The 21,974-nt window shown below is 46.2% G+C and overlaps 1 protein-coding gene across 1 annotated transcript; it reads left to right on the top strand.

Annotated features, from left to right (window-relative positions):
• Positions 1–364: 364 nt before the first annotated feature.
• LOC308417663 (protein TNT) lies at positions 365–1,110 on the top strand (the record flags this gene model as incomplete). The annotated part of the gene is given in 3 exon segments (XM_080913002.1): positions 365–425; positions 629–1,056; positions 1,060–1,110. Coding segments are annotated over 3 exon segments (540 nt in total).
• Between the last annotated feature and the right edge of the window lie 20,864 nt (positions 1,111–21,974).

The following is a 21,974-nucleotide window of genomic DNA, read 5'->3' as shown; positions in this document are numbered from 1 at the left end:
ATACAAAAGAAATGGCTATACCAAGACTGGGAGACCCTGGCTCAGCAAGACCTTGGAGGTCTGGAAGGGAATTAGGGTTTAAGCTCACCAAATCTCTATAGTCCTCATAATTTCTTCATCAAGGATACAGAGGCTTGAAAAGCAGGCTGAAACCATCCAGTCCCCACACAGTGCCTGGTCTTCTCAGTGAAGCACCCAGGTGGATAGAGAAGCCCAGTGTAGGTGCCTGCACATGTGTTTCCCGAAAGAAAATCACCCACAATGTCAGCATCAGCCCTTTGGTCTGTGAGCATGAAGTGTATGCAGAGGAAAATGACAAAACCCATGGCTCAGATGTCCTCCCTGCCTCTGTGTGCTGGTTGTCATGGTGGCCTGGGACCTTCAGAAGCAAGGAAACAAACCCTCCCTCCTTAAGCTTCTCTCAGGTGGGTCTTCCCTTACAACAACTAGAACTCCAATATGGCCACTAGCCCCTTTTCTGCCCAGGCTGACCATTATCACTGAAGTGACTTAAGTTGTGTCAGAGAGGCATTGTTCTCCCACCCACCCTGCCTCCACCTCACAGGTGCCATCACCATGGGAACCAAGCTGGCCAATGAGAACAAACCCTGAGCCACCTCTCCCCAAGACAGGCCACAAGCAACATTCAGAGGCCTCCAGGGCCCCCTCCTGGATAAACCAATCCCACTGCCCCCACCCATCAAGGTGGAAAACAGGGGGTCTTCTGTCTGCAATGCTCAAGAGAAAAAGTCAAGCTCATCTTTATCCAGTGTAGAGGACCAGGTACGTGTGGGGTTCTGCCATTCAGCAACCATTCAGAAGCCCCTAAAGATTGTCCGTAGTACCTCAGGACCATTCCAAAGCGCTGAGAGCCTCAAGAACACACAGTGCAGCACCTCTGACCTGTCGAGCAGTGGCTATGAAGCCGATACGGAGAGCAGCAAGGACAACCTGGTTAACAGGAAGCAAACAGTGAGGCTGACGAAGCGCCTCACCACCCGGGCGGAGAGCAGCAGCGAGCTAGTCCCTGTGCCCCATCCCAGCCCATTCAAGATCTGAAGGCTGGCCAGGAAAGGCCAGTGCACCCAGAAGTCTGGAGGGGAAAAGTGAGACCAGCCTGCCAGACGGCAGAGGCAGCAGCATGAGCAGCATCAGCTTCCTCAGCCCAGGCAGCAGTTTCCTATCCTACCAGGTGAGCAGTGGCCTTCTCAGCTCCACCACCAGCAGCAGCAGCAGCATCAGGTCCTCTAGCAAGGCCAGCAGCAGCCAGAACATTATGGTAAACTGTAATGAGCAGAGGGAGCCGAGAAGCAACACCAACCTCCAGGAGGAGGACAAGGCCAGGGACACTGTGGAGAGCAGCAGCCAGTCCAGTCAGGCTGAGCAGCCCACCCAGGAGCCCATGCCTTTATGAGGAGATTTCTCAGCCGCTGGTATCTAGACACTAGGGCCCAACAGACACCGGTTCACCTGGGACTTAAGTAGGAAAAACTGAAGAAGTGGAGGCTGTGCCTTCTATGGCCGTGACCATCAACAGATAGGTCATACACAGGACCATCTGCTGAGAAGTGGCTGTCTGTATGAGGTGTTGTGGGAAGAGATGGAGCAAGAACCATGCACACCAGGCCATCTTTATCAAACCACCCCGTAGAAAGAGCGTCAAGTACCGTGAACCTCAGCACAGGCTATCCATAAGATCTGTCCAAATTATCAGCACCAAGATCGGTAGTGACAATTGACAACTGTTTTAAGAACCATTAGAAGGTAGAATCTTCCATGATGAACCCATCATAAACATTGAGCACCATTTACAACTGCCATGCGCTCAAAAGAAGCATGTCACCTATACTGGGAGTGGCCCAGGTCCAGAAGCATCTGGAATGATAAGGACCCTGAATGGGGATCTATAACCGTGGGGAACCCTGTCCCTGCTGAGCTCTAATAACATGCAGGCACGTATTAGAGATACTGTACACAAAGAACGTCCATGATTCCCAACTGGCCCATCTCGGGGATCATCAAAAGCAACTGAGAGTACCACTAGTCCAGGGGCAAAGTGTCTAGAAAACTTCTGAGAAGATGTGTCAAAGGACTCAGGTGCCCAAAGAACATCATCCATTGGAGAGCTGTGCTTCCCTGTCTAATTCTTTCAAGGCAACCGTACCCCACATTCCATCCAGGATCAAAGGCTGAGAGCACTGTTCCTGTCTCTGTGTTGGCTTCATAAAAGCAGAAATCAGAAGCCAGGGACAGCCCTTTGCTGAGACGGTTGGAACCAGGCTCCCTGTGGCAGTTTGTCACTGTAACCACCACCACAGACCCAGAGACCAGTCTGCAGGAACTGCCGGAGTGGGAACCCTTCACCATGGATGAGTGCTACAGACCTGGATGAGAGGACTAAGACTCTGGCCCTTCCCTTCTCAGAACAGTGGAACCCTTCCCCCGGCTAAGCACGTAGATTCGGAAAACAAGTGGGTGCATGAAGAGAAAAAGCCAGGGGTAGCCAATGGAAGCATCCACTGGGCACCAGAAGGAAATTTGAGGGGGCACCAAACACAATAAATGGTGTCTGGAGAGGTCACATGTACATGGGTCCGTGTGTGTCTTCCTATCCAGGTCATAGAGAAGGCAGCCCAGACTCACTAAAGAAACAATAGCTACCACTTGGGCCACTGCCAAGCCAGCCACCTGGGGTAAAATACAGTTTCAGAGCCATGTTTCTTACAGGCTTCGAAGTCCAAGGTCAAGGCACTGACAGGAGGGACCACTTGATCATAGATGGCTACCTTTTTCCTGCAATATCACAGGGAGAAAGGGCGCAAGGATACTACTGTCTTTGGTGCATCTCACAAAGATGTTAATCCCATTCATGAGGGCTTCACCCCTGTGACTCCATTTCATTATATGATCAGTAGCTGGAGAGATGGCTCAGCTGGCAAAGTTCTGTCATACAAACATGGGGCCTACTCTTGATTCCCCCAGAATCCATGTTTAAAAAAAAAACGAAAGTCCAACAAGATGGCATATACCAGCTATCCTAGTCTTGAAGAGATGGGAGTGAGATGATCCCTGTGGCTTACTGGCCAGTCCACTCTGCCTGCCAGCAAGCTCCTGGTCCAGTGCCTGGTCCTGAGGAAGAAACTTCACATCAAACATCAAACTCTGTGTATATATATATATATATATATATATATATATATATATATATATATATATGTATGTATGTGTGTGTATGTGTATACATATATATGTATATATATGTATACACACACACACACACACATATGTTGAGTGGGGTACAGAGACCCGACTGCAGCACTGAGGCCCCCTGTTCTGCATGCCTAGCTGTGAGGCCTGGTCACTCCTCTCCCATCAGAAAGATGAGTACACAGGTAGAGATGGAACTGTGGGAGCTACAGCACTGTATCTCTCATCATGGAATCCACAAGCTTCTTAAAAATGACACCAAGACCAAGCCTGGTCATTTCCCCAAACAACCTCTCATGTCCCTCACCACAGATACATCCTGATACACAACTGTCCCAGCAGGACCCTGTGTGAGGCAGTGTCCCACCAGTCCCTGACACTTCTCCTATCCATTGAGACACCCAACCTACAACTTCATCTTCTTCTGCACTTGTGGGTACCCTACCCCATGGGTCCTTTGTGTCTGTGGGTCCCCTGTACTTGTCGGTCCCCTGAATCTGTGGGTCCTTTGCACCTGTGGGTACTTTGCACCTGTGGGTCCTTTGCACCTGTGGGTCCTTTGCACCTGTGGGTCCCCTGCACCTGTGGGTCCTTTGCACCTGTGGGTCCCCTGCACCTGTGGATCCTTTGCACCTGTGGGTCCTTTGCACCTGTGGGCCCTTTGTACCTGTGGATCCTTTGCACCTGTGGGTCCCCTGCACCTGTGGGTCCTTTGCACCTGTGGGTCCCCTGCACCTGTGGATCCTTTGCACCTGTGGGTCCTTTGCAACTGTGGGTCCTTTGCACCTGTGGGTCCTTTGTACCTGTGGATCCTTTGCACCTGTGGGTCCTTTGTACCTGTGGATCCTTTGCACCTGTGGGTTCTTTGTACCTGTGGATCCTTTGCACCTGTGGGTCCTTTGCACCTGTGGGTCCTTTGTACCTGTGGATCCTTTGCACCTGTGGGTTCCTTGCACCTGTGGGTCCTTTGCACCTGTGGGTCCTTTGTACCTGTGGATCCTTTGCACCTGCAGGTCCCCTGAACCAGTGGATCCCTTACACCTGCTCATCAGAATCACTGGAGACCATTTAAAACTCCAGATACCTAGGCTGCCTCACACTGTGGACTGCGTGTCAGTTTTTAAAGTTCCCAGACTGTGCCAGCCTCATGCTGATGACAAAATTCCTGCAATGATCAGCTTGAAGATGAGGCTTGTGGGGGCAACTTGTTCCAGAGTGTTTCATGCCTCCCTTCCATGTTCACTTGGCCTGCCTCTTTAGACCTGTGCTGCATAGTGCATTATGGGAAAGCATGTAGTAGAAGAGGTTTATTGACAGCATCACAGACAGGAAGGAGAGGAAAAGAAACTATGACTCCAATATCCCCTTCTAGGGTGGTCTAAAGGTAGAACCACCTCTTAATGGTGCTGCACAGTGGGTCTTTGAGGGACACTCAAAATCTAAATGCCAGCATCAAGTGATGTTTGTGTTCAAGCCAGAACTGGGGAATGTGTCTCTTTTTATTGCCTTTAAACCTTGAGTGGAAAAAAAAAAAAAAAAAGCAGGGCCAAGGAGGTGGGGGTGGGCAAACTGAAAAGAATAAATTCTGTACAGAGAAGCTAGAAGTCTGAAGACAGTCTCCTGGGCTTTACATTATGCTCCCAAATTCAAATGAGAGGAAGGGAGGGTCCTAAAAGGACACAGGGATCTCCCTGAAATAAGCATCTGCTTCTACTTCTCAGCTGCTGGGGGGGGGCACCAGCACTTTCCCAGCAACTCGCTACCTCACCCCTGGCATCTCAATAAACCATCACCTCCTTCTTATCAACCTCCACCCCTGAGCCTCCCATAAGGTGCATGTAGCAAACCCCACCCTGGCTAATGTGCCACTGTGACTGTGGCAAACGCATCCAGTCCCACACCCCTCCCCCTGCCATAGAGTGCCAAGCAGCTTCCTGATGCTCTGTATGCATCCGGGTCTATTCCATACAGCATGAGGTCTCTCTGCATTAGCTCTCCTTAGGCACTGAGAATCAGCCCAGACCAAGTCCACTGCAGAGAGTGGTGCACTGTGCGTGTGCTTTCTGGCTGAAAGGCACCTGCGCTGCTCCTAGTTTACACATTAAACTCTAGAACCATTGGATACAAGAGTTTGTGTCACCAGGAACTGTACAGCTCACTGCATCAAACTCTGGGACTTGAGTTTGGGATAGTGCAGTGAGTGACTTTATTTAAAAATGAAAATGTTTGGAGTTGCCAGTGAGCAGTGTGAAACTTATTACCCAAGAAAGCCAGAAAGGCAGGACTGTGACTGTGAAGTCACATGTATATAGCAAGAATTTGTCTCAAACAAAACTCAGTAATTTTCCCCATCCCAATTCCTGCCCGCTTCAAGTCTCAGCAACCCTCCAGGATCCAAATTCACAGTGCTATAGTACTAGAATTTGCAGGGTTCTGGGATCCAAACTCCAGTCTTAACTGCTATGTGTTCTCTGCCTGCCTGCCTGTCTGTTTCGGTAGATATACAGATATAGACGAATGGATGGATGACAGACAGACAGATAGATCTTCCTTCTCTCTGCCATACACACACACATATATATATACATATACACATACACATTACATATACATATACATATATACATATACATATACATCATATACATATACATACATATACATATACATCATATACATATACACATACACATACACATATATTCCTTCTCTCCTCTATTTCTCCATCTGTCTCCCCTTCATTTCCCATATTTTGAAAGTTGCTGTCAATTTGTTCACTGTATTGTAGTTTGGGGTTTTCCTTAATCATAGATAAGGGTAATTTATGTAACTACCATTGTTAATTACTTTACCTATGGGGATCTGAGGCATGGATAGCTCTGTGTATGTAGTAGAGAGATTGGGATTTAAATGCAGAATGTAGCTCTGGAGTGCTTGACCTTAACCATTAAACTCTGCACCCTGACACTCTGCTCTAAAGGTATTTGCATACTCCAGTGGTTTTGGGGACTCTGGTCATAGCACCTCTCCTTCCTACCTGAGGCCTGTGTGCTTGCAGCTTGACCTCATCTTTCACCTCTCCAACACTCAGTTCTGTGTCTTCAGCATCCCTGAACAGAAGTTGGATGAACAGCCAAATCTAAAGAAGCAAGTTGCACCTTCCAAGGCCTAGAGTATGGTGTGATGTCACAGATGCTTCAGAATCCCTCCCACCCTAGGAGAGGAACCAGGCAGGCATGTGAAGAGAGTGTTTGTTAAGTAGACAGGTGATTTTTCCTTTCCTGTCCATTGCCCCAGCACTGAGGGTGTCGGTGGGCTTAGAGTAATGGGTGGCTGTAGGTGCTGGCTCCTGAATTATTAACTGAGCTGGGGAGAGAGCTGCTTGCCAGTTCTGCCTGACCAGCAGACAAAGGAGACCCCAAGACTCTATATAGGTATAAAATAGCAAAGTATGAAAGGCCAGTAGACCTCATAGACCTCAGCAAGGCCTCCCTTCCCAAATTCACCCTTGGCCTCATCCTGCAACCAGGAGGTACTTTATCTTTTTCCTTTGTTGGAGTACCTATTGCTCCAGAGATAAGCACACAACAGCTCCTCCACGGGCTCCTCCTGAGCAGCAGCTCAGTGCATACAATGCCTCAGGCTGGGTCCTCCAAAAGCTGGCCCAAGCTGGGGACTGTACCAGCTTGTACCCCAAGGAGGCCAGTGACAAGGGAAGACTGGTGAGAATGGGAGGAGGGGAAGTATCTGGGTGTGACCTAAGCCTGGTTCAACCTCAACTTAGAGGGACTCTGGAGTGAGAGCCACATGGCAGAGCCTGCCCAGCTCCAGCCTTTCCTACCCAATGTGCTGAATGTGAGCCCACACCACCAGGGTGTCCATGTGTAAATCTGTATGTATCCTCAGGCATGTGTGTTAAATGTTCTATCCTTTGCTTGCAGTAACACTTTGAAGGCTGTGCAGTCTTTATGAAGGAGCCCCTGGCTGGTAGACATAGGTCATTAGGGGTAGGCCTTTGAAGGTTATATCTACCCCAGAGTTCCGGCCTGTGTGTTCCTCTTTCTGATTAGGCGTGATGCGAACAGCTTAGGTCGTTCACTCCCATCGCCCCAGATAGAATCACTCTGCACTACCTTCCCCAACCAGGAGGGACCAAATTCTCAGTCTTTGCTCTTGCTGGATGTCTAGCCAGAGAAACACAAATATATATATAGATATTTATACAAATGCTAAGTGGTGAGTATCTAGGAGCCACCAGCAGCCTTGGCCATAGCCAAGTTCAAGGTGATGCTGTAGCTCCCAATTCCCATTCCTTCCAGCCCTACAGTCGCTCACACTTCAGATGGCATCTGGGTGAAAGACCCATAAACAAGCCTAGTAAAGGTGAGCTAAGCACCAGCCAGACCTGAAAGCCACCAGCTGAGCCCAGCCAGGTGCCAACCTGCAGGTCTCTGAGCTGCAGATGAGGTTGTGTGCGAACACTATTGCAAAGCTGGGGCTGATGTGACCATTCTCCTCCATTTCAAGCTAGAATTTTCATCATGGCCACCAAAAGGCCTGTCCTTGTGACCACTGTGGTCTCGACCCCATCTCCTCACTCTCTGTGGAATCTTCACTTCTTTCAACTGCACACATCCCACCCCAGGCCCTTTGCAGTACCAATGTTCTGGACTGGAATATGCCCAGCTCTCCGTCCCTGATCACTGCCCATGCCTCCTTCAGAACTCAACTCGGGTCTCTGTGCCCTGGGAAGGTTTTCTCCCCAAGGCTATATCCAGCTTGTTTGCCTGTCTATACTCTCAGAGATGTGAGATGAGACGGATTTGTGTGACTCTCAACTACAGTCTGCCTCCCCCGTGAACCTTTAACTCCATGGGAGGACTGTGCATGGCCACAGTTGTATCCAAAGAAGCTACAATAGCACTCTGTTCCCAGTGGCTTTGACATGGTGTCCTCAGTACTGATAGCCATGCCTTGTATTCAGCAGGTGTTTAATAAGCACCCTGGAACGAGCCATCTGGATCCAAGCGCTGGGAAGTCTATCTAAGGAGAATTAGTCAAACCATGACCACCTGTTAATTCTTGAAATACCCACATCAGTTTTAGAGACTGCAGAAGGTAAAGCCATCACACCCAGGCACACACACAAACACCCAGATGCTATCTGGGAGCTGGATATCATCTTCAGGTTGTAAGATGAGCTGACATGGATCCAGGACCACTGTCCTACTCAAAGGATAATCAAATGCATTTGTGAAGGTCTATCCAGAATCCCTTTCTTTCTGATAAAAAAAAATCTTTCACATACAACATGTCGGCCAATGTAAACACAGGGTGTTGAGTTCCAATTCTGGATTTCATAGCAGCCAGGAAAACAGACCCTGGATAGAGACTCTTCAGGTACAAATCTTTGATCTACCATTTACAAACTGTGTTTGACAGCATGTGTTCTCAGCAGCCTTTTGATCCCCCATAAAATGAAAAGGCAGTCCTGCCTCAGGAGGTCAGTAGACAAGACAGTTTGGACAGAACACTTGGTTCAGCCCATAGCAGGTCTTCAACCAAAGTTAGTCATTGTTACAGTAGATCCCAGATCAGGGTGATCTCTGAGACACCTCCCAGCATGCCTTGTTCAACCCACCTTGGCATCTGCCACTAAGTGGATGGCATGAAGAAGCCAGAACTTGAAGAGGAAGGATGGTATTCAGCTCACCTGACTGAGCCTTGGCAGGGAGAGGAGGGTTGCTCAGCCCATTCAGATAGCATGGAAGCATGAACTTTCCCACGGCTGCTTATAGCCCAGATTCATGGCCTATGCCCCTCCTGTTCATGGGGGATTTCCCTGGACAGTCATACTACCAGCCTCCTGGGGTTGTGATTGTAATGAGCTCATGTTTCCTTGGCCTGGAGCCTCAGAGTCACAAGCCTGGTCTACAGGGAGGTCTGGTGGGTAAATGATGCTGTCCAGGGTATGATGTCATGCTGAAGAGACAGGAGCACCCTCAGGACCTTGACCATCCTGGAGTGAGGGAAACAGGCTGCTTTCAGTATGGCTGTTCATGGGTGGAAATGAACAACTGGCCTCCTCACCTAGGCGTGTCTCCCTGGGAGTTAGGGAAGGCTAGATTGCTGGGTGGTCCAGGTTTGCTGCTGCTGTTGTTGTTTTGCTTTATCTCCTTTTATAAGAAATGAAACCATAGTCTTCCCTTTAGACTCCTCTTCTCACGCAGTCCCTCCTCCTATGTCCATGTCAGGTCATATACGTATGTACGTATGTATATATGTACACTTGTTCCATGTCATGTATGTATGTACATATCTACGTATGTATTGCCTCTCAGCCCGCAGGAACGGCCGTCTTTGAACTGGCCACTCAGCATAGGAGGTGGCTGACTTCCGAAGCCCCCAACTTTTACCTAACACAGAGAACAGGGTGCTGAAGCAACAGAACGATCAGAGAGGCAAGTAGACATTGGAAATAGCGAAAGGCTTGTCCTCAAAGGGGCTGGAGACGACCACAGGTTGCAAGGGTGTAAGCCAACCCAAGAGTTCTCACCACTAGACAAAGGCTGTAGAGTTCCCTCCTCCCTACTACAGACATCTTCCCAAAACGGTAGCTCCTGCTTTAGCCTTCATCCATTGCCCACAGCGAAAAGTTCAAATGCAATAAAACCAAACCCTTGAAGCCTTCTCACACCCCAGCCTCTGCCCAGCCCATTACACTGTCCTCCACACAGGCAGGATGGAAGGGTTTTCTTTCTTTCTTTCCTTTTTTATTTCTTATGGGTCTCTATTATTACAGTGTTTCCCCGTGGAAAACACCTTTTCTCCCTTCCCTATCCACCCATATGGTTTAGATGTGGTGTATCCCTGCTAACCTCGTGCTGAAATCTGGTCACAATGAGGTGTTAAGATGTAATTGGGCCTTGCAGGGGTGTCTGTGATGGTCCTTGTGTAGGGTTAATGCCTCCCCCTCTCTTTTCCTCTCTCTGAGCTAGATTCTCATTTGTGACTTTTATGAGACATTTACTTACTACAAGAGCCTGTCGTGTTAGCACAGCTTGCTCACATCATAGGTCCCCTGGCCTTTTCACCTCTTCCACCAAGTTGTGACACAGATGCCCTCACCAGAAGCAGAGCAGATGGGAAAACCACACTCTTGGACACCACAGCCTCCAGAAGGAAGAGCCAAATAAACCATTCTTCTTTATCAGTCACCCTTCCTCCGGCATTGTGCTACAGCAACAGAAAACAGCAAAATCCCTGTGTCTCTCACCAGCAGGGTCCAGTTCAGGTCTACTTGCCACCAGAAAGTCCTCACTAGTCACCCTAAGGCCAAAGCTGGATGTCCTTACCACATACACTGCTCATGCCCACCTTTGTCTGGGTGACCCTGCACCATACTTGTCCCCTGGTATTGAGATTCTGTCACAGCCCACAGTAACGGTGCATTGGGAGAAAGAAGAAGAGGTGACCAAGTGTGAGAGAGCCATCTTACAAAAGCTGTGGAGTCAAGGCCTTGCTGGCTACTCTAGACCTCTCCTGCCACATGAGCCTAGGGTGATGCCAAGTAGGGCTTCTGTTCACAGAGGGGCTGGATTCATCAAAAGTCACACAGCAAGAAGAAAACGCCAATAGGATTCTGTCACTCGCTCCTGCCACTTCCCCAGATGACAGGGCCCCCATCTCCAAGAGGGGTCCGAAAAATAAGATAGAGCAGCCAATGGCAAGAAAGACGGACACCAAGGATTTGTTTCCCGGGGCCTCTGTGGACTCTGACCACATGAATTATTCACCAGGGAGTCAGCTGGACGTAGTTGGTGTCGTAATTTTCAATTCTCCTAATGCGGACCGATTCTCTGCTGAAAAACGTCTCAATTATTAATGTTTCTAAAACAATATTTGTTTTTCTATGCACCTAAGCAACAAGCAGAAGCCTCACAGCTAAGATCCTGCTTGGAGCTCCCCAGAGAAAAGCTGGACAGGGGTCAGGAGCACTCCAGACTGCAACAACTGCTGGGTTCCTGTGGAGCCTATGTGGAAACGGGTCCTGAAGGTTTCCCGACATCCATCACTCCAGAAATAAAAGAAGCTGCAACAACAAAAAGCAGGACTGAGCACCCAGCTCCTCCGTGCCAGCACCCAGCTCCTCCGTGTCAGCACCCAGCTCCTCCGTGCCAGCACCCAGCTCCTCCGTGCTGAGCACCCAGCTCCTCCGTGCCAGCACCCAGCTCCTCCGTGTCAGCACCCAGCTCCTCCGTGCTAGCACCCAGCTCCTCCGTGCCAGCACCCAGCTCCTCCGTGCTGAGCATAGCCATAAAACTTTCATTTGCTTCCTTGCTTCTCACCAGAACCCCCTGGCATATGGTTTCTCATTCCCTTTTACAGTGGAAAAAACATAGGAGTCTAAGGCCCAGCCCCAGGTCATGTCCATAATGCACAGGGGACAAGAGATTTTGGTTCAGTTCTACAGGATACCATGGCACCCAATAGTGTGGCCTGGGATTGTCATTGTATCTTGAGAGATATGAAGAGACTATTGTTATGGGCACAGATCTGAGTCCCAAAGGACACCCACTAGAGCATTCAGGTTCTCATGTCCCACTGCTAATGGATACCCCCAGGGACATGCCGTTCAAAATAGGAAAAAAGATAGTTCATTTAAAAAAGAGAATGTACGGGCTGGAGAGATGGCTCAGTGGTTAAGAGCACTGACTGCTGCTCTCCCAGAGGTCCTGAGTTCAATTCCCAGCAACCACATGGTGGATCACAACCATCTGTAATGGAATCTGATGCCCTCTTCTGGTGTGTCTGAGACAGTGGCAGTGTACTCACATAGAGAACTTGGGGAAAAGCTCAAGGAGCTCTGGGCCACAACATGTATGATGCTCTACAATGTGTTGTCATAGCACCTGCCTCTCTGTGGTATTTATATAGCACGGGCTATTCTCACACACGCTCTGTGTGTTGTATGACGTCCAGTTAGGAAAGGGCTTCCGGTCTTTATCATGGGGCTTATGATTGTGATTAACTTACCTTATGAAAGATAGGTTAATTTTGATGTAGCTTTATCTGATGACTAGCCTCCTGCTGGGACTCCAAGCATAGCATTCTAGAAATATATTTTACTGCTCCCAAAGAGCAAGGCATTGTTAGGATGAGAGATGGATTAGACAAAACTGGAGACAGGACAGTGGGGTGTAGAAAATGCTATTGTTCTTCCCTGTGACATGACCTACATCTTCTAGGTCTTGTGGGTGACACGTGTGGGAAAGGGATAATAATCCCTGAACCTGTGTCAGGTATCTGTGGGCCTCAAAATAGACAGGTGCACAGTGGACATTCCAGAACACAACAGAATAAAAGACCCGAGCTTCTTACCCAAACAGCCAACAAATGCAGACAAACTAGCCGCCTCTGACCTTCTCCTTAACCTTCCTAAGCCTTGCTTTGTCAGGAACAGGGCGGCACCAAACCCCCTCTTTATGTGGCCATCATGTTGCATGTCTGAGATAAACCCACAGGGAGGTTGGGACAACAAATGCCAAGTGGCCTTTCCAAAAACAGCTGCTAAGGGATGAGAGGAGTAGAAAGGAAAAGAAGGGTCCTAGCTGGCACAAAGAGAAGACAGTAGAGACAAAGGGGCACCGGCTGTGAGGACAGAGCAGAATTGTTAAGCAGAACCACGTCAGCAGCAGGCTACTTCCCATAGCATCTCCACTCTTCAGAACTCCAGCATCTATGGTCCTGTCTCTTCCAAAGTCGGCTTCATGCCCCATCTATGAACCGCATCCGTTGCTGCTTCTCTGACAGACACCTAGGGCCACCAGGTTCTTGAGTTCTTATGGAAGCTGGGTTGCATCGTTCCAATTCCTGACTGTCCCTGACTGCTGTCGGAGACACTCTGAGTCAATCACATGTGCTGGGCAGGCCATGAGTGCAAACGTGACCATTTCCCCTATCTATGGGGAAGGCTAGTAGGGTACCTCTGAGGCAGGGCTCACACTCCTGGTTTCCATGGTCCCTTCCACAGTGCCTGTTGTTGTGACAAAAAGCAGCACAGGGAAAGAAGGAGCAGATTGGGTTTATAATGCCAGGTCCCGGCCCACCATGGGGGAAATTAAGGCGGGAACTTGGGCAGTTGGTCATATCACATCCACAGTCAGTCAGAGAAATGAATGTAGCCTGCCACCTCCATTCTTATACAGTCCAGGACCCCAAACCTGAAGCCAGCCATCCACAATGGGCTCCATCCTCCATTAACAATCCAGATAGCCAGTCCCCCACAGACATGCCCACGAGCCAAGCCAATCTGGACAACTGAAACTCTCCTCCGAGATTATTCTAGGTTGTGTCAAGTTGACAGTTGAAACTTGTCAGCTCAATCCCTGTCCCCTGTAGGTTAGGCTTGGTGACTGGCAAAGTGTCCAAGTGATGGCTACCTCTTCCAAAGAGGAAACTAAGAAAGGTTGGTATCTGTCTGTCTGTCTATCTGTCTGTCTGGTATTCTCTGGGTCCTCTTGCACTCCTGCTGGACAGATGCCACCTGCCTTGCTGTGAGCCGTCATGATGGAGATTGAGGTCTCCAGTCAACTGACAACTTGAAATGGCCTTGTCCCTATCACACCTTGGGTCACTGGCTTGGCCACTCAAGGAAACCGAGATGATGTGTGCTATGTCAAGCCAGTAACACACCGCTGCTGCATAGGGGACAGGGGCGGTATCTCTGGTGGCTGTAGAGGCAGCTGCTCCATCTCCAAGCAGTGCAACAAAAGCAAGCCTCCATGGCTAGCATGCAGCTCTCTGTGACCAATTCAACAGGCCTTGGGCCAATCTCCAGGACTTACATGGACATTAGTGAATAAAATGGATTCCTAAGGAAAGGCCTTGCACATGTCCTGCCCCTTAGCCAAGGACAGGTCATATAAGGACACTTATATGCAACACTAAAAATGCACTGTAATGAAATTCTTAAGAAAATTGATGCATCTAGAGAATATCATCTTGAGTGAGATAACCCAGTCACAAAAGAACAGACATAATATGCAGTCACTGATAATTGGATACTAACCGCAGAAAGCTCTGAATACCCCAGTAACAACTCACAGACTATATGAAGTTTAAGAAAAAAAAAAAAGAAAATTAAAAACCATTATGCTTAATCTTTACACACCAAGAAAACTTTGACTATTTCCAGGTTACATCTTGTTTTACATGTACTTTATGCTCATTGTAATTAATAAGATCTTAATGCACACTATCAAGCCTTTAAAAAAAACCAAGTACTGACAAAATGTATTCATATACTTTTATGCAAAAATGCTTAAAATCTGTACATTTATCTTTGTTTTTTAAAATAAAGTTATTCAATTAAAAAAATACACTGTGAGGGGCCTGGAAAGATGGTTCAGTCATTAAGAGCACCTGCTGCTCTTACAGAGAAGCTGGGTTCAGTTTGTTCGGAAAGTCAGTTCTGTCAAATGATGTTTTGCTGGGGCACACAGGTGAAAGGGTGTTTGGATATAGCAGGCATGGGAAAGGACATGTGACGAAGAACTATAAATATGACCTGACAGACCATGGGAGACAGCAAGCAGTGAGTTCTAGTTTGATTTGCTCCGCCTCCCTATTCTCTGCTAACAACACACATGCATTGGTTCACCTTATATACTGTTGTTGCTCTCCACTAGTGGTAACACCAGAGAGGAACTCGCCAAACAACCGCTCTTGAGGCTCCTGCGGCAGCTTGTTGCTTACACGGTCTCACCTCAGGTGACTAACAAGCCTTTCAGTTTCTTCAGGATCAAATTACAGCTGCTGGATCACGTGTAAGACTCGAATTGAGCCTTAACTAGCGGGAGATTCCCATAGATGAGACGAGAGATCAGGGATATAAACACAAAAAGTCTATTATTCCAGTGCGCTGGGGATGACCTACATCCAGAGGAGAGGCAACCCTGAGCTATCCCATTAGTACAGTTTTTATACACTTTGTAAAGGGTGGGCTACAGCAGTGGTGATTAGGCATGCAAGCATTGGTGGGTTTAGTTGACTTTGAAGGTGATATATTGGGTGCTGCCAATGTGGGCTGCATCTCAGGGCCTTTGACCTACATTCCAGGGGCTGCTGCTAGATAAGGATGGGACACTTCTTCCTAGGAGGAAGGGCTGCTTGGTGCCCTGGAGACATTACAGGACCTGGGGCTAGATAAGATTAAAGCATTCCTTCCTGGAGGGGAGGGGTTACTCTGCACCTTGGTGGAAAATTACTAGCCTTTTCCTTTCACTTGTAAGGTGTCTGGCTATCTTCAGGACTGGTCTGCAGCTGCTGAGTCATATTTGGTGTTTGCTACAGGACTGAACTGCTGCCAAAGAAGACCGAGCTCACTCCCCAAAGAACTATTGCTTAACAGGTCCACTTCCCCATATCCTAATAACTTTTCTCTTTCACTACCTCTGATGGGTAGTGGGCAAGAGGAGGGTTATTAAATGCTTATTAAAATAGGTTACAAAAAATTTACTCTTTTATAGCTCAATGGAAGCCTTGACCTCCATTCATGTCCCTGGATTCAAGCTCCAGTACCACAAAACAAGAGGAGGATTACTAAGCTAGGGGTGGTATCTGATCCCAGCAGTCCAGAAACTAAGGCAGGAGATTTTTGAGTCCGATGTCAACCCAGGATGAGCAATGTATGTCTCAAAAAGATATATGCATGTATATATTTCTGATCATGGGAAATGTTTAATTTAAAATCAGAATCATAAGACAGTGGAGAGACCAAGCCCTCCCTCCCAGAATGCCACCTACTGTGAGTGTGAAACAGAGAATCCACTATACAACTACTCAGTAACATCTTCCGGAGCCACATACATCCCTACCCTATGACTGGCAATTCCACCCCTATACCCAAGAAAGTAGTGCTTATATTCATCAGGAAGACTATATGGAAATATTCACAAGAACCCGAAACTGAAAACAATGAAAGACTCCCCTTGTTGGGAGCAGTTAAAAGGGACTTGTTTAAGCTCAAGTGCAAGTGGATCAAAGATCTCCACATAAAACCAGGTACACTGAAACTATTAGAAGAGAAAGTAAGAACAAGCTTAGAAGATATAGGCACAGGGGTATTTTCCTGAACAGAACACCAATGGCTTATGCTCTAACATCAAGAATCGATAAATGGGACCTCATGAGACTGCAAAGTTTCTGTAAGGCTAAGGACACTGTCAAGAAAACAAAATGGCAGACAACACACTGAAAGGATCTTTACCAATCCCACATCTGATAGAGGTCTAATATTCAATATATACAAAGAACTCAAGAAGTTAAGACTCCAGAGAATCAAACAATCCTATTTAAAAATGGGGTACAGAGCTAAACAAAGAATTCTCAACTGAGGAATATCAAATGGCCAAGAAGCACCTACGGAAATGCTCAACATCCCTAGTCATCTGGGAAATGCAAACTAAAACAACCCTGAGATTCCACCTCACACCAGTCAGAATGGCTAAGATCAAAATTTCAGATGACAGCAGATGCTGGCAAGGATGCGGAAAAAGAGGAATACTCCTCCACTGTTGGTGGGGTTGTAAGCTGGTACAACCACTCTGAAAATCAGTCTGGCAGTTCCTCAGAAAATTGGACATAGTACTACCTGAAGCCCCAGTTGTTCCACTTCTGGGCATATAACCCAAAGATACTCCAACATATAACAAGGACACATGCTCCACCATGTTCATAGCAGCCCTATTTATAATAGCCAGAAACTGGAAAGAACACAGATGTCCTTCAGTAGAGGAATGGATACAGAAATTGTGGTACATTTACACAATAGAGTACTACTCAGCTACTAGAAACAATGACTACAAAATTTCTAGGCAAATAGATGGAACTAGAGAATATTATCCTGAGTGAGGTAACCCATTCACAAAAGAACTCACATGATATGCAGTCACTGATAATTAGATACTAGGCCCAGAAAGCTCTGAATACCCAAGAAACAACTCACAGACCATATGAAGCTCAAAAAAAAAAAAAAAAAAAAAAAAAAAAGAAGAAGAAGAAGAAGAAGAAGAAGACCAAAAATGTGGAAGCCTTAGTCCTTCTTAGAAAAACGTAAGTGTATGCCACCTTCTCAGAGTGGGGTACACCTAGACCTTAAATCATTAATAATTCAAGAGCTAAGAATGCAGCCTTGTGGAAATCCTTGGTATTTAAAAATTATTATGTTTAATCTATACACACCAAGAGAACTTTGACTATTTCCATGTTACGTTTTGTTTTACATGTACTTTATGCTCATTGAAACTAGTAAGTTTTCAATTAATACTATCAAACCTTTAAAAAAAAAACAAGTACAGACAAAAAATATATTCATATAGTTTTATGCAAAAAAATGCCTTTAAAATATGTACACTTATCTCTGTTTTTTTAATAAAGTTGTTTTTTAAAAAGAATAAATATTGTAGAAAAAAGGAGAAAAAGGGACTTGTTTAAGTACTATCATTTGATTTGGGGAGCAACAATAGCTCCCCCCACCCCCACCCCATCATACCTGTTAGAGAGCCCCTCTCTAAGCAGCAAGAGATACCCGAAACATAATCCCTTTTCCTAACATCAGAAAGAACAAATGAATTTGATTGGTTGGCAAAAGCACTTATGTTCAATGTCAGTTGACAATGATGGAACACTGGGGAAAGTCTCTAATCCCTGAGCTCTGATTGGTGAAAACTATAACTGTAATTTGGCCCAGATGCTTCCAGGTTTTGTGCTTATAAACCCTACTTCAGCCCCTACTCTGGGATTCCAAGCCCTTGTCTGGCCTTGATCAATTTGTGACTCTGTTTATGTAGTGAGAATAATAAAAAAATTGCTGTTATACAAACTCACTGGTGTTTCTCTCCTCTGTCTTATGGTGCACAACAGACAGAGAGTGTGGTGTGTGTGTGTGTGTGTGTGTGTGTGTGTGTGTGTGTGTGTTCTCTATCTGCAGATCCGAGATAGCCCCTGGGCGGGTGTGCACATTCGACAGGAACTTAAAGCAGTGTGGACAAATCTACACAGTACAGCTTCTTGTTCTTGGCCGTAGTTATATGAGATGGCCAGGATGAGAACTGAGGATTTAGCCCTTTCTTCAGAAAGAGAAAAGTGAATTTCTATAAGACACACAGAATCAATTACATGATCACTCAACCCTAACAACCACAGGTAGAGGTAACACTGGGATTCGTGAACAGGCAAGTAGGTGGAATGGCTATGTTTAAGTGTGTGTGTGTGTGTGTGTGTGTGTGTATCTGTGTATCTGTGTGTCTGTGTTTATGTGTCTCTGTATTTGTACATGCACATAGAGAAAACAGCAAAAAAGAAAAAAAAATCCTGATTGCTCTTAAGAACCTTTCTGGACCTGGAGAAGCAAATGGGTTTGAGCTTGGCCAATAAAAATGACTAATGATGTAGGTACCTAAGTGAGGAGAAAGCTGGGTGCAGAGCAACGCCCGCCCTTTTTAACATAGGTGTCTGGGACAGTAGCAACGCCTGTCTGGGATAAGGTTGCTGTGGCGGTGATGTGAATTCTGTGGTTACAAAGAATCTACAGGTTTCACCTGCCCACCATGCTAGCCATAACCACTGTGCCCTCTATTTCCCTCATCCCAGGCAACTTAACCTCTCTTGCTTCCTGCTGGCAGAACTTGCCTGTTTCTCCTGCCCCTCAGCCTTCAATAAATCTTCATCTCACTAAAACCCAGTGTCACCACCATAGATGTGGCTTTTCTTAGATGTGCACCGAGCCCTTGTGAGGTATAGATTCTTCGTCCCCTAAGTCTCCTCCTTAACCTCACCAGACACACCCTGCCCAGGACCTTTATCCTTGTTACTTTTCATCCCAGATGCCTTTCACCCTGTTCTTCCAAGCTCCACCGGATCCTTTCTTTCTCGGGAGACTTTCCTTGGCCACCTCAGAGTTTTGAAGTTTGGGTGTCAGTGTACTCAGAGAGAGGTGATAAGCCCCACCCTCCATCCAAGAGCCTCACACAAGTCTTCTGCCTGGGGGAATAGCCCCAGGGCCTCACATATATATAGCTGCAGGAGCTACCTGGTTGTCTGACCCACATTCTACCCAGAGACTCATTGCACACACGTGCACCCATGCAGAGGACTGCCAACATGCCAGGCTGGATACTTTCAAATGCTACATGAGCCAGGGTCAGGATTTGTGGAGGCAAAAAAAGCATTTGCATCAATTTTAAGAAAAGTACAGAGCTGCAAAAAGCTCAAACTTCATGATAGATATTTTAAGGAGGGATTTTTTTAATCAAAAATTAATTCAAAGAGTCCTTGATGGGTTTATTAAAATAAATTTTAAATAGAGTCAGGATAGTAATCATGCTGGGACAAGCCAGGCCAGAGTACAGGGTAGGGAATTAACCATTCCAATCCTGTCTTTATTCAAACTGTTTGTGTTTGGTTCACCCCTGTATTGCATCATTTGTGGTTTTTTAATAAAATAATACCTTAAAGACTGGAGAGATGGCCCAGTTGGTAAATGCTTGCTGCCAAATCATGGAGAGCTGAGTTTGAATCCCCAATCCTTCTACAGGAGGCTGTGAGAGACATTTTACATCCAAACCACAAGAACCTTCAACTTGGATGGAGAAATAACTAACAGATGCCAACACTGGCACAACAGCCATCTGAGAATTGCTGTAAACCCAGCACCTGAGAGGGTGAGGCAGGAGGATGATGTGTAAGGCCAATGGGGAAGCTTATCTAAAAAAATAAAAAAGAAAAATAAAGAAAAAAATCAGAATTACCTGGGAAGGACTTCAGAGCAGTCATCATGCAGTGCTCCAAGCACACTTACCCACCAAACAGCGGTGGTTCAGTGGAAGTCTCTGAAGAAATAAAAGGCTGAGCAAAGACTCAGAAGACACCTAGAAGAACCACCGGACACCTTAGAGCCGGAAAAGCATAATAAAGAAAACTGAGAATGCACTGACTAAATTCATTCTCAGAAAGAAGGTGCCTGAGGAAAGGATCAGCTAACAAAGACAGAAAGGGTTGGTTTTGTTTTTGTTCTTGTTCTTGTTTTTGTAACCACCCCATCTGAACAGTGGAGAATAAGGCAAGCTGGAAAAGGTTGGCCAGAATATCAAGGGCTCCTGAGTTTTCTATCAAAAGAGCGAGCTGTGGAGACTCAAAAGAGACAGGGGACAGAGCTAAGAAATCACTCTCAGATGAAGGGCAAATTCTTTTTCGTGAATTCTACAAGGTGTTTAAACTTGCAGAATCAAAATGCACAGCAAATGCACACACACACACACACACACACACACACACACACACACACACAGACACACACACACACCAATCTGCCCCAAGATGTACCACAGTCAACTCCAGACACATAAAGAAAAACAAACAAATAAAACAAACAAAAGACCAGAGAGACAAGTATGAGATGCGAATGAGATAGCCCTGGGTTATAGCCCTGGGTTTTAGTTCCTCCTCCACAGGAGGAAGTAGCAGCCTCAGCACCAACAAAAGAGCCGTGACCCTAAGTCCCTAAGGAAAACTGCACAGCAGAAATTTTTGGGAGTAGGGGAATGGGATGTTTTGAGGTAAAAAAAATAAAATAAAAGAGGTTTGTCTCTAGCCGACCTGCTTTAAAAAAACAGTTATGGGAAGCTTCATAAACAAACAAACAAAACTACAAATTAAAAGGGGGAGTTGGGTATCAGGAAGGGAAGGCGAGTGTGTGGTCTCTGAAATTACTGTCCGATCATTTCTGTCGTGTTCCTCAGTTTACATAATGAAAAGGAAGTGTCATTCCATAACCAAAAAATACTAAGTCAGTGAACAAACACTCTTTAGAAAGAACATTTTTTCCCAGAAGAAATACAAAGGTATAAAAAACATTCTAAGGAAGGAAGAGGGGTGAAGGGAGGCGGAGACTAGAAACACAGGCCAGTGGTTAAGAGCCCATAAAGCTCTTTCATAGGACTCAAGTTTGGCACTCATATTGAAAAGTTCAAAACCCCCAATAATTCCAATTCCAAGGGATCTATCTAATATGTTCTTCCAGGGGACTCACCTGCATATCACACACACACACATACACACACACACATACTTCAAAATAAAATCTTTTTTAAAAAAATAAAAGTTAATTTAAAAGGCAAAAGAAGACAGAAAGGAGGAAGATGGCTAAATGCATATGGTTTTCTTTGCTTCCTTATTCAAAATACCTTTGACAGTTAGTTCAAAAAATTATTATGCCATCTAATATGTTTCTAAATGTCTGCAGAAGGCATAGGGAAGGTTAGCATACCACTCTGGAGAATGAGCCTTTAACACACGGAGGACACACACAATCCACATCAAGGCAAATATGCTTGTTCTCAAACACACTGCTAATAAGTCAAAATGGAATGCTAAGATTATTCCAGTAACCCACTAATACATAAAAAAGAAAAAAGAAAACAAAAAATTTAAATGGCAACTTTATCCCATAATATAAGTACCTACATTAAATGTAAGTTAGTCTAAATTACATCACAGAAAAGATAGAGATTGTGTACTGGAGACGTTAAAAGCTCAGAGGTTAAAAGCATGTGCTGGTCTTATAGAGGACCCAAGTCCAGCATTCATTTAAGATCACTCATAAGTGCCTGTAACTCTAGCTCTGGGGACTCTGACACCATCTTCTGGCCCACACACACAAATGCACATACCCCTCCCATTTACACAGATGTGTGTGTGTGTGTGTG

Source organism: Micromys minutus (assembly GCF_963924665.1).
Source record: "Micromys minutus genome assembly, chromosome: 2".
NCBI lineage: Eukaryota > Metazoa > Chordata > Mammalia > Rodentia > Muridae > Micromys > Micromys minutus.
This window is presented reverse-complemented; position numbering and strand designations above follow the sequence as displayed.